Source organism: Anabrus simplex, chromosome 6 (genome assembly GCF_040414725.1).
Source record: "Anabrus simplex isolate iqAnaSimp1 chromosome 6, ASM4041472v1, whole genome shotgun sequence".
Lineage (NCBI taxonomy): Eukaryota > Metazoa > Arthropoda > Insecta > Orthoptera > Tettigoniidae > Anabrus > Anabrus simplex.
This window is the reverse complement of record NC_090270.1, coordinates 156,245,153-156,258,962: the sequence shown is the minus strand read 5'-3', so window position 1 is coordinate 156,258,962 and position 13,810 is coordinate 156,245,153. Positions and strand designations below refer to the sequence as shown.

Below are 13,810 nucleotides of genomic sequence, written 5' to 3'. Positions count from 1 at the left end.
TGTTTTTTGGTCACTCTGGACAACAGTTTCATATTGCCTCTGCTATCTTCCTCCAGCTTTTTTAGTAAAGTCCTCCCACCACTTCTCCTCTCAGTTTCTTGTCCCCATAAACTGGCTTGAGGTCTCTGACTTTTCCCTCACCCCTTACTTGTTCTGACTTGGATTTCTCTCTATCTTGTTCTTCTTGTGCTATGTTCCTTTCCTTTATCGAAGTTCTTCTTTCATTCTACCAAGGTTTCTCTTTTTTCCTTACTCTTATACTTGTCTTCCCATAATCCTCAATTGCTTCTTTTATCAAGGTGGTTTTAAGTCTCGCCCATTCAACCTCACCACTCTCCACTTCTCCTATAGGCAGTTGTCCTCTTAAAGATCCTGATAGTCCCTCTTTCCTATCTCTTGTAGTTCCCACCCCTTAATCTTAGGTCATTTCCTGCTTGTCAATATTGGTATAACATCGTCTTTCTGATCTGCTACTGAAGTCTGCATGGCCTTACTTCTAAATTGAAGTTTCGCAAAACAAATGAGCATCGCCTTTCCTCTGTTGCCAGCGCGCTACGCCCGCAAGAACAGCTGATGCAATACGACCGCAGTAAACAGCCCTTGTAAAATGTAATACCCTACTCAGAAAAACTAATGAATATGGATTGAAAACAAATTCACAAAGTCTACACTTACTAACAACATCTGACACTAATAAGAGAATATATTATTAAGAATAAAAGAGAATGAGGAAATAAAACATCACTCACCACCAATAGCTGACACAGGAAGGAGCTTACGGCCTACATAGGGAACACTCCACCGATCTCAGAGTCACTAGAACCCTCCAACAATATGAAAAACACACTAATTACTGAAGTAAAATGCAAAAGATCGCGAAGCATACCGAACACCATACACGCTGAGCGAGATAGGTTAACCACATGGCGAATGTAAATATTAGAGTTGGCAACTGGGTTTCGAGATCGTGCTCTGCCGATATAAATTGATATGAATGGCAGATTGGGATTGGTTGGATGTCTTTGCTTCAACACATAACCACCAGACAGAGCCAAAATCTGCCAAAACGTCAATTTAGAAGTACAGCCGTGCGGAGTATAATAACCAGTAGTCGCTATTGAGGTTCTCACTTGTAATCACCTTCACATCAGCCAAAATTCTACTTCTTTCTTTATCTGTAATGAGAGTCAATGAAGTCTTGCTCTCTATCCATCCCAGCTGTATCGGGTAATCCCGTGATTTACCGATGATGTTTCTTGAACCAACATTTTACTATCAAACAGTTTCTTATGCAGAAGTCTAGAAGATGTTCCCCTTCTGAATTCCTTCTCCTATGACCATGTGGTCCCATAACCTTCTCATAGCCATTCCTGTTTGACCTGAGCTGTGCATTGAGGTCCCTGATGATGACTGCCCTCTCTTCACTGATGGTCTCTTCAAGGTAATCCAGAAACTTGCTCTTTTCATCTTGAGTGCAACCCGACTGAAGGGCATACACTTGCACCAGTGTCAGCTCCTCTTTCCCTAGATGAACTGTTGCTTTTATAATTCTCTAATTGATGTACTGGGTCTATGTACTACCATTTAACTCTTTTTCCGATATCAATCCTATTCCACTTCTCATCTCTCTGTTGTTGCCATTCCAGTAGAGAGTACAGTTCTTCATAAACTACTCTTTCCCTTTATCTTTCCATTTAGTTTCACAGTCTTAGGATTGATATTTTCCTTCTTTCCATGATGTCCACTAACTTTCCTCAATTCCAGGTCAAACTCAGTACACTGACTGTCCCTCTTCGAGTGTACTGTCTTCTCTGAAGTTGCTGCACAATTGCAAGGGCCTCTGATAGCATCAGGCTGTAAGCCATCATACCTGGTGTGGGTCTGTGAGTGCTGTTGTCTGCTCCGAGTACTTTGTTTGCATCCAAGGCTCATATAAGTGTTGAAAGTGGTAGCGGTTACTCTCCATCTGATTTGCTACGCCTAACGTTACAGAAATTTTCTGTCAAGGTTATCTCCCTTAGCCTTTAGCAGTCCCCTGCAACATCTGTAAGGCAGCAGCTTCCTGCTGAATTTGCGTGTCATTTCCTACACAAAGGCTTCAACAAGCCCTCTAAGGATGAAATCCTCTTGGTTCTCCCTTAGTTTGTCAGATTTGGTAACGGCCACCCAACCCTGGGCCAGACAGTCACAGGTAGTACCGTCTGCTGTTGCATATGGTAGCAGGATGTTCTTAACCTGACAGAATTGTATCTGACCTATAGAAATCCACATTTCTCCGTTCGTCAATTTATTACCGAATATTACAAATTTCAACTTCAAAATACTATGGCAGAGAGTTTTTGCACAAGGTAGATTTGTCACACACCCTTTTGTTTGTGTATTTTTCTAAAAATGACTGAAGCTACAAATTATTCAATTTCCATAATGGAATGTCAAAACTTCCTAATGTTAAACACAAGTCTTTGGAAGATGTATCACTTGAACTTGATTATTTACCTACATTACCTGATTTAATACAAGATTTCTTCTCAGCCCCCTGCATATGCTGTGTTGTATTAATATGCTGCACATCATCATTTTTCTTTGAAGAAAATACTTTTTTCCACTAATCAAAGAGAATAATAATTTGCCATCATCACTAAAAATATTATGTCATTTACATATTTGCATAACAAAGCTGAGTGAAAGGCTTTCGTGGGTGGCATTCCATAACTTAACTGCAGCACTGATCACACTCACTTTGGTTTTTTTAATATTTGCTAGTGGCTTTACGTACATCACACTGACACAGATTAGTCTTATGGCGACGATGGGAAAGGAAAGGCCTAGGAGTTGGAAGGAAGCGACCGTGGCCTTAATTAAGGTTCGGCTCCAACATTTGCCTGGTGTGAGAATGGGAAACCATGGAAAACCATCTTCAGGACTGCCAACACTGGGATTTGAACCCACTATCTCCCGGATTCAAGCTCACAGCTGCGCGCTTCTAACCGCACGGCACTCGCCTTGTTAAAGTAACATGTGATGTCCTACTAACACACTGCAAGTAGCAGCGGGGTGGCCTAACAGCTTACAGTAGAACTTGGCGATTTGTCCAGCATGTGACAACATATCGATACCCAACTGAACAGCTTAATTGCAAGAGAAACTTGGTGCGGCAGAGAATCCTTTCCTAATTTTAACTACACAGTAATATTTCACAACATCATGGGGCTTCCTCTTTTATTACTCATATCGAGCCTTAGTTTTTCTTTTGAATATTTACACATTCGACATAAGCGGACAAATGGAATAAAAGTTACTAAGATAAATGATGCCTAGGATTGAAATATGCACTTTCCAAATGACAGTTTTGGGTAAGATAAGGTAGTTTAATTAAATCATAAAATAAGCAAGCAAAAACATTTATAAGCATTATCAAACAAAGTTAAAAATGGTTATCCAAACGTATCTTGCGAAGCATTACCTTTGTTTACATTTACAAGTGTAGGAATAAACATGCACTTTGCATAGAAATCTGGGCTCTAGTGATGGGCAAACAGTCGTACACAAATTTTGTGACGAAGGAAAATTTCTGCACCAACGGTTTTCATCTTCAAAGGACTGATCATTTTCTTTCAGTTCTCTATACATGTATCAAAAAGAGAAAAGTCCATTTATGATGGAACATAAAACTTAAAGAAGATTAACTTAGTGTCCATACTTTTAGACAAAATGGCTCCTCAAGCGATTTCTAACTGAAGAAGTAACCAAATATTTACATACTCACTCCGTGTGAATACAGTAATTAATAGAAATATATATTTACATGATTGGTGAAATTCCAGGTACCTATTTAATTTCACACTGAAATGTATAACCTCTGCCTCTCTGTCCTGTTACCTATGTACAAATAGTACACCATCAAAGGATACATCTCAGGACATAACTGTGCAAGCATATCAAGATCTTGGTCTAGAGGATATTTTTTATGGTAGTCCCGCACAAACCGCTTGTCTCCCAAGCAGTCTGACAGTACACTTACATAGTCGTCCACAATAGCTTTCACTTCTGCTGGACTTAGGTTGTCTCTGAAAAAAAAAAAAAAAAAAAAAAAGAAAGTAAAAAGGCTTATACACGTAAGTTGTCCACATTAGCTTGAATTTCGAATGGAATTATGCTGTCTCTGGGAGAAAAAAAAAGAAAGAGAAACATTTCTCACATACAGAACAACAGCAATTACATAACAGCAACTTGATCAGCATACAAACAATATTCAGAGAACAAGAATGCAACTGAAGAAGGAAAAGTAGAAGAAGAATATCCTTCATCAGCGTGATGGTAATCTGAGATGATATAATGGTGAAATTCTGAGTTTGTGTGCTTCTAATAAACTTGGCAAATGGTATCAAGATACTATATTACTAGACTGAATTTCAAACAACATGTCCTGGAAAACACCTGCAGAGATAATCATCTTGAATATTTGCTTTTTCTTTCAGCAAGTCCTCATCTGTTCTGTGAGACAAGATATTTTAAACTTAAATCACGAGTAATTTGAAGCAACATTCATTCATTTCAGCAAAATACTCATACTATGGGACTGGCCTGTTCTACTGTCACTGAGTGATCAGCTTGGAAGTACGCAAAAAAATTACCTCACCCACACAATGGCAGGAGAGTAGTCGACTACTGTCCGTAAGTTCTATTTTCCATCCTTGTCGATGGTTAATCTATCTTGTTTACCAACGGTCCCAACATCGAACCAGGATTTGTCGAAACTACGCTGTCATACAAGCAGTTTCCCATCAGCTTTCTTATGAACACTTAACTCTCGTCAGGTGATAAACAAATATCATGTCCTTAAAATATAAGATAAGCAACTGTGAAATACATTTTCAAGAAAAAAACAGCTACCGACATCGTTGCCGTAAGTGAAAGCTGGTTGGTTGACATTTTTTGTATTAGCCTCTGAAATCCCACACTCCAAGGAGTTTGCTTTATTCAGAGCTGACCGTGGAAGTGGATCCCATGGCGGAGGTGTTTTAATCGCCATCAAATCCAAATGGTATCCAACACTACGTTCCAACCTAATTAATGACTGTGAAACTTATTTAAAATTTTTGCATTGCACTGACACAGATAGGTCTTATGGCGACAATAAAGTGCACAGATTGAATTTAGATTTCATAACATAAAATATCTACTTGCATTTTCTATCAACTACCTTGTTCTTCTTGAGAGAAGAATTTACGCTACCCTTATTTGTTGGACATATGTATTTGTGTGTGTGGGGACTTTATCTACCATTCTCGGCCATTGTTTGAATTGCCTTTAATTTATGTGCCTGAACTGTGCCTATTTAAAATGCATATTTTGCTATTGTTACGTAGGTAGCTTCGAAATTTCTGATTCACCCAATAAACTAGTTGAAATGCGCGCGCACCCAGTCTACTGCTTTGAAATGAGCGCTGTGCTTCTCGCTTGCTGGAAGCCAGTCTGTTCCCGGCTGAGCGCCATGATGGACGCATTTGGAGAAGTTGTTGTGTACAAGACTTGAGTGAAAGTTGGTGGAATGGAGTCCGATTCTCCAGGCTAATAACCATGGAATTAGGCCGTTGGCCTTAGTTATAGCATAATTATATATCTAATGTAGTTTCTATTCATCGTTCTTTCGTTTTTGTGTTGTGGAATGAGTAACTACGTAACTATTGGATTATATTAAACTCGACACCCAAAGATGCAAGTACTAGTATCATCTTAATTGTTTCGAGGCTGTTCTACTGCCGGATTATTTGGAGAAGAAGAATGTGTGTAACACGCTATAAGTGACATTAATTTTGTGGCGAATTTAGGCAACGCTGCGAGTATTATTTCGTGTCTGTTTCGCAACCGTAATTGAAGTTCGGCCTATAGCTTATGGACATGTCGGCCACCGTCTATTCATTAAATTAAACTGGAATTTCTTCTGCATTGGACATTTTAATGATATAAATTGAATCGTGCAGTCGAGTAAGGAACTAAGTCAAAATCGGCCATTTTCATTTTATTGCCTCATTTACCTCACATAACCAAGCCCTATCGTTTGGTAAAGGAAAGAAATAAGTCAGCCTTCTCCTTGTGGGAGAAACAGTGGATGGACATCAGGCATATTGTGAAGAAACGCACTAAGTCGATGACTTAGTGCGTTTCTTCACCACTTGCTATTCATGACTTAGTTCCATTCTTTGCCGCATGTTGCATGCGATGTAGGTATATCAGGGGATATTTCAATTTACGGCGTTGGTACAACACAAAGGACAACATACTGGAGGGAAACAGAAATCGTACGGTACATGGTGGGTTATAGTGTACAGTATTTCAGTTTGTATCTCGGTGGATGACAAAGTGATGTATGTATTACGTTTGAGAATATGACTCCGAAAAGGAAGGCACAGCCTGAGGGCCATAAACATAGTGTTCTGAAACACGCAAGACTCAGAGGACTGGCATATGTGAATAAACGTGGGAGAGTTGTGGAAGGCAAAGAAACCGGTTCTGACTGCAGGTAAGTAAGGAGCTTGAGAAATATTACTAGGGATTGTTTAGTAAATAATATTCTAACATGCAACCAAACTTTCAACTCTTGTTTTAGATAACAATACGTATGGTACAGATTTATACTTAGTATTAATAATATGTTATTCTTCTAGATGCAGAAAGAAGTGCTTTGAGATTATAAACGAAGAGGCTCGCATGTCCTTTCTTTCCAAGTTTCTTCAACTTCCTAGTAAGGATGCACAAGATTTACACTTGCAGCGCCTCATCGAGAAGAATGAAATTAAGACCAGAAGACCGAGGAATGAAAATTCAAAGCAGCGAGCAGCAAGTTTTACTTACTTTGTTATGGATGGCAACAATAGAAAGAAGGTATGTCGTTCAGCTTTTATGAGCATGCATGGCGTCACTCAGAAAAGAGAATTCCGTATCACAATGCTTCTTCTTCATGGAGAAATTCCCAGGGACAAGAGAGGAACCAATCCAAATACCAGAAAGATACCGGAAGATGTCACTAAACTGATATCCGATCATATTCAATCATTCCCTCTGAAACGGACTCATTACGGAGGGAAAGAAGTGCATTACTTAGATGCCCGCTTAACTATTAAAGAAATGCACAACATGTTCGTCACAAAATACCCGGAGTGTGGAGTCAAGTACAGCTTCTACAGGACTTATTTTGTTGAGAATTACAACTACCGATTCGGACGACCACAGATCGATGTCTGCAGCAAGTGTGAGGAGTTCACAGCTAAACTTAGGAGTCCACATATTTGTGAATCAGCAAAGCGTGCAGCTCAGGCTGAATATGATGTTCATAAAAGAAGAAGCAGGAAATTCTACAGGTCTTTGAAAGAAGTTGCAACACTATGCAGAACAAATGACAAAGTGACAGGCCTTGCCTTTGACTTTATGCAAAATCTGCCCCTGCCACACATACCGGTGCAAGAAGTGTTTTACATGAGACAGTTGTGGGTGAATGTGTTTTGTATTCATGATCTTGCAACGGACAAGTGTGTTGTGTATATGTATCATGAAGGCCAAGGAAAGAAGGGTGCGAATGAAGTTGCTTCTTTCCTGAAAGATTATAGAGACGAATTTGTGTCAGAAAATGTTGACCAGTTACACGTTTTCTCTGATGGTTCTCCAGGCCAAAATAAGAACCATACGGTCATAAGACTAATGGTAGGCCTGGCAGCTTCAAATCGATTTAAGGAGATTAGACAGTACTTTCCCGAGAGGGGTCATTCATTCCTACCATGCGACAGGGACTTTGGGCTATTTAAGAAAAACATTAAAAAAGTAGACAGAGTTTATACTATCGAAGAGTATATGGCAATTATTGTAAACAGCAAAGCAAATGTTACAGTTAAGTTAGTAGACTCAAGTGCAGTATTTAATTTTGACAAGAGGTTGCAGGAGTTTTTTAAAAAAGTGACTGTATCAGCTGAAACATCGACAAAGAATACTCCTCGTGCTGGAAAGATTGCATTTTCTCCTTCTTCGTTTAAAGAATACAGATATAGGGCAGAGAAACCAGGAGTTATTGTAGCACTTCCCTTCATAAACAGCATTGTGAAACATACATTTCATCTTGGGAAAGATAACTTTTGCACATTTTCCTTGCAACCAATGGCAGCATATCCAGAGGGTGGGGTTCCAATAAAAGCTGAGAAAATAAAGGACTTGCGTAAACTGTTGAAATATGTTGCGAATGAGGATGCTTTGGCATTTTATTTGGACATTATTTCGCAGCCAATGAATTCCCCTTAGGTTAGTAGTCTCGGTTGTAATACTGTAGTTATTTGGCGCTTCAAGGTCATTTGTATTTGTTTTCCCTGTTTTTTTCTGTTGGATAAACTGTAAACAGTGCTTATGTATTGCATTAAGCTATGTTTAATATATAACAAAGGTTGGTGTAGTTTGTATGAGAGATTTATTCCCAAACTCCAAATTTTTTTCGGTATTATTGGAGAAAGGAACTAAGTCAAAAAAGTTTAAACGGTCATAAAATTTATAAATTTTTCTTGAACATTTTCCTGTTACCTCCATTACATATCTATCACTGATCTAAATATTATATAAAATAATGGGAACTATTCATTGAAGCGTGTCGAAGAAAATCAGTTTTTTTGCTCTCCTGAAAAGTAGCAAAATCTGACTTAGTCCCTTACTCGACTGCACGATTCAATTGTATTTTCAAACTATTAAAATGTAACCTAACGAGATTTTTGTTAAATTCTATATCCAAATTATAATTAATCATGGAGTAATTCTGGAACTTGGTATATGCGCGGATGAGAGGCAAATTATTCCATTCATTTTATTTAACTGAGATTATTGTTGTGATACCTTTTTCTGTTTCTTAAAGTTATTATTATTATTAATTTAGTTGGTGGATTTCCTTCTACTTTTCTTGGTTGATATTTGTGGTATCTATTGCACTGTTATCAATGTTTGGAAAGATGTTGTGTGCTAGTATTGTTTTCGTAATGGATCATTGTTTAATTATGTAATGGGATGGTTTATTTCTGGTCTTATTCGGGCATTACCGTTTTCCAGGGCCTCCCAAAATTAAAATTTAATGACCAGCATTTAAATCCTCTATTAATATTTTGTTGGAGGAAATGTTAAATTCAAAATACTATACATTATTATTGTAATATCGTGGTTGTAGGAAACTGAAATTTGTTTCTCCCATTTCTAAAGATACTTACGTTTACCCTCCTCAGACTATTCGCGTTCGTGTTTTCTTTCTTTTCTTTCATTATTGCATGTGATTCCTTTATCTTATCTCCGGTACGCTAATTTTGTGTGGGCCACGCCGGTTGTTAGTCGGATGTTGGCTTAGTTTTGGGAAGCTGCAGGCTTTATCGTGTGGAATTTTAATTGTGTTTCCCTTCGTAATGTGTAAACAATTTGGGATTTTTTTTGGGGGGGGGGTCGTGCTATTCTCTCTTGTGTTCTTTTAATTATTTACGTGTAGAATATTTGATTGGCTATCGTTGCCTTTAATATTCTGTGTGATTCCGTGTTTCTGGGATGATTGAAATCCTTGTGTACAGGGTCTGGAAACAAATTTCAGTTTAGTGAGATTTATTTTCTGAAGCACGGATCTGTTTTAACATTTGTCATTTACTGATTCTAATGCAAGCTGCAGTCTTGCTACGTTCTCTGTATTCTAAGAGTTTCTGTAGTTTGTAATGTGAGTGTGTTTTCACGATTGCAATTATTTTAAAAATAGACATTTGTCTCTTACTTTAATGAATTAAATAATATGAATTTTTTTTTTCTTTTATGGGGTATATGTTCTTCTATTTACTGATTTATTACAATATAAAAATTATTTTACGTTGTTATCAGAGTGCGCACTCATAGTTTTATTTTTTAAATTGATTTTAATCCATAATTCAAAGAGGTTATTTAAAATTCATTTATTTATTCTTCAGTTTTCATTCAACAATTTTTTTTTAATTTTTCCTATTTTTTAAGTAAAGTTCAATTTACTGAAATTTAATTTTGCTTTCATTTAGTAGTTAGAAATATTGACCTGGCAACACCTCAAGTAGTTAGTTATGATCCTAGCCTTTCTTCTTTGTTCTGTGCCCTCCACGCTAGTGTATTTAATGCTGCTGCTGCTGCTGCTGCTGCTCAATGGAAAGTAGTTTTGCTTCTTGTGCTCACTTTGTGCTATTAATGGGTTGTTATTATCATTCCTGTTTTTGTCTTTATCGGGTTGCACTTTCTTAACTATTCTGAAACTTTTCTTTCATCTGTGCTTAAAGGCATTCATTCCAAAGATAACACTGTCATGGTAGGAGACCTTAATATGTACGTTTCCTGGATTTCTCCCTCGTTAGGTCAGCCTCCTAATAAACTTGGAAAATGGTATCAAGATACTATATTACTAGACTGAATTTCAAACAACATGTCCTGGAAAACACCTGCAGAGATAATCATCTTGAATATTTGATTTTTTCTTCAGAAAGTCCTCATCTGTTCCTGTGAGACAAGATATTTTAAACTTAAATCACGAGTAATTTGAAGCAACATTCATTCATTCATTCATTCATTCATTCATTCATTCATTCATTTCAGTAAAACACTGGCAACCACGATAAGTTAGTTGGAAAATTTATAATGTCCATTAACGTACTAAATATATTGGTATTATAAATGTACTCATTTGGGACAAATATTTTGGATTCCCTATGGGAATCAACATCAATACCATCTGATGGCGAGGCAGGCATCTACTTTTAAAAATGAGACGAAGTCTCTCATAGCGCATTGGCACTGCCTCCAAGTAGCCCACGCATGCACGATATGCATTAGCCATGCGGCTCAGTAGGTGTGCTATTTACCAACTGATGAGCCCAAATTAGCACACTGGGGCAAATCGCTGACAACTACGGAGTTAGTTGGAAAATTTATACTGTCCAATAACGGACCAACTACACAGTTCAAAAAATGTAGGGGAACATGTTTTGTAACGTCTGGTATGTGAACGTTAATTTGGCAGATGAGGGTCCAATGGTCGTACAGCATACCGTGAGACCTTAGCTACTCAGGGTATGTCAAAACTGATTTTCTTCGACACGCTTCAATGAATAGTTCCCATTATTTTATATAATATTTAGATCAGTGATAGATATGTAATGGAGGTAACAGGAAAATCGAAGTTATACTCCATCTGTAGGCGTAGCCATGCATTAAACTGTCAGGTGACCCCTCAAAACAAAGAGAATAGCGGTGCACCTGTGTGTCATCGTAAGGTACACAGACTACTGTGGTCATTTGAGCACGTTGTGCATCAACCAGCACATCCCATGAGACATCTTAAAGAGGTTCAAGTCGCAAGGGCTGTCACTTCGGTGCAGGAAGGATGGACTTTTCGTAGTGTTGCTGTGGATCTCAATGTCTCTCCGTCAGTTACTCACCGCTTGTGAAATCGCTACAATGAGACAGGCCAGCTCACAAGGAGGGTGGGACAAGGTCGTGGACACATGACAACCCCACAGGATGACCGATATCTGACCATCTGTGTGTTACGGCGCCGTTCAGCAATTGCCAGTAAACTGCAAGAAGACCTCAGGAGGGTCACTGGAGTCACGGTGTCTGACCAGAGAGTAAGGAACGGGTTAAGAGAAGTGTCCTTATGACCCAGACTTCCTGTTCGAGTGCCCCATTTCACGCAGCAACATCGAGCCGTTCACCTTGTGTGTGCCTGTACCCACGTCAACTGGCAACTTTGCCAATGGAGACCTGTGTTGTTAACAGACGAGTCCAGATTTCACCTGACATGGCGTGATGTATGTCAACGTGTATGGAGACGCCGTGGTGAGCAGTACATGCCAAATGTTGTCCAGGAAGGTGACCGATGCACCTGTGCAATTTACACACGTAGGTGGTGGTGTGTATTCCATACTGGCCTGCTCCTAATTTCCACATGTCCCATGTTGCTGAGCCCTAGCAACACAATGCAGTGTGGCCAAATCTCTAACAATTGTAGCACTGAACAGTAGGGCGGAGTTTCAGAATTGAAGGTTTAGGTGATAGCTTCTGTGTCTTGAAAGTTTGTACCAACATGCCCCGAGTTGTCTAACGTCAGAAACTCCCTGAAGTGCAAGGCTCTGGATGAGGTCTTCATCTGATGCTTTGAGTAATTCCCTGTGAAGATGACTCCCTTAACAGAGTTCAGGGACTTATGCTTCCCAATCTTAACAGACACTGGTCCAAACAACCTAGCTTCGAAAAGCCACTGACTATGCTGCACTGTAGTAGTTTTAATGAATACCCTACCACCAAGCGGTTTGTGCATCACGACAAATTCGCCATCAACATTGTTTTCCACTGCATTACTACTCAAGAGAGAGACTTTCTTGGAGAAAACTCTGTCCATCAACCCTGGATGAAACCAGGAATCGAGGCAGGCAGTCTACACCTACTTCTCACTTCGAGAGCTCAAGGCGATTGAATTATTTTCTTTTTCTATCAGTACTCTTTAATGACGATTCTTGAAGGGTGGCATTCTTAGACTCAAAATTAAAATTCTCAGGATCCGTTTTCGGTCCCACCAGTAGCCAGGGAATTAAATCTTAGCCCCACATGCCGAGGTAAGGTTTCACTCTCTAGAGGGCATCCAGTACCTGGGCCGCTAACAGGTACTCGCCCAGTAGCTATTCATCAGCGCACCATGACACAACACAAAACTTGTAACTGGGTGATGAAAAAAAAAATCTCTCTCTCTCTCTCTCTTTTTCACAGAAAACTATCACACTATCTGATTCAGAGAGAGTGGCTAGACAATAAGAGAAAATTTAGCAGGTTATAATAGAAAAAGAAGAAAGAGATATGAAGGAAAAACCCATAGAAACCTCTTGGGCAACTCGGGGTACACCTTGTTAGTCTGGCTCTATTCCAGAGGCTAATCCAGCATGGATAACGCTGAGCTGGCATAGCCCTTGGAATCAACGAGTATAGAGGCCCCCCCCATACCGACGTCAAGGTCTGGTGTCCCTAGAAGGGGGATCAAAACATAGATTACAGAAGAAAATAAACATGACATAGCTAGTTGCCAATGATGTAGTACAGATGGGTGACATGAGGAATGAACACAGGACCAAATTAATGTGTGGAGTAAGAGAATTAAGGATTGGGGAATGAAAATAGTAAAGGGAAAAGCAAGACAGCAGCAGTTACACAAGAAAGGACAGGAATGAAAAACGACGCGAGAAAGTGAATTGATCAGCCATTGGAGGCAGTGACGATTAGCAGAAGGGTTCTTCCAAAGTGTCAGAGGACTGGGGTGGAATAATCATGTGCAACTGGAATGCAAGTAACCCCACTTTCTAAATCTACTTTGTACCAATCCTGACATGTAGCAGAAACATGGGTGACCACCAAAGCCATACCTGCCAACTTTTGAAAAGGGCAATCAGTTATTGCTCTCAAATGCGATTTTATTTGACGTGAATAAATATCACACGAGAACACGTTCACTTCCTTGTGTAAACTACTTTATTGTCACTGTAAGTCACAATACACAATTACATACAATAGCAAGTGAGACTACAACACTAAATAGTGAAGTACCCTGAAGTCGATTCTGACAAGTACAGATATCAACAACACTGACTCGCTCACTATAACACACACTCTCTTGAACTGACTCACTCACTGACTGACTGCTCGATATACCGTCTAGAATTATCGATTTCTGGAAGGGTTTTTACAACACTCTAAATGGAACACACTCGAAACATCGATCGACCAGCTAGTCAAATTGAGTACT

The 13,810-nt window shown here is 39.1% G+C and overlaps 1 protein-coding gene across 3 annotated transcripts in view; it reads right to left on the bottom strand.

The window, feature by feature from the left end:
• LOC136876235 (activating signal cointegrator 1 complex subunit 2) overlaps nucleotides 1–13,810 on the bottom strand; it is a 308,530-nt gene that overhangs the window by 163,375 nt on the left and 131,345 nt on the right. For all 3 annotated transcript variants that reach the window (XM_067150011.2, XM_067150012.2, XM_067150013.2), the window contains one exon: nucleotides 3,912–4,067. In XM_067150011.2, coding sequence (XP_067006112.2) covers nucleotides 3,912–4,067 — 156 coding nt within the window. The remainder of the gene's footprint in view (nucleotides 1–3,911; nucleotides 4,068–13,810) is intronic.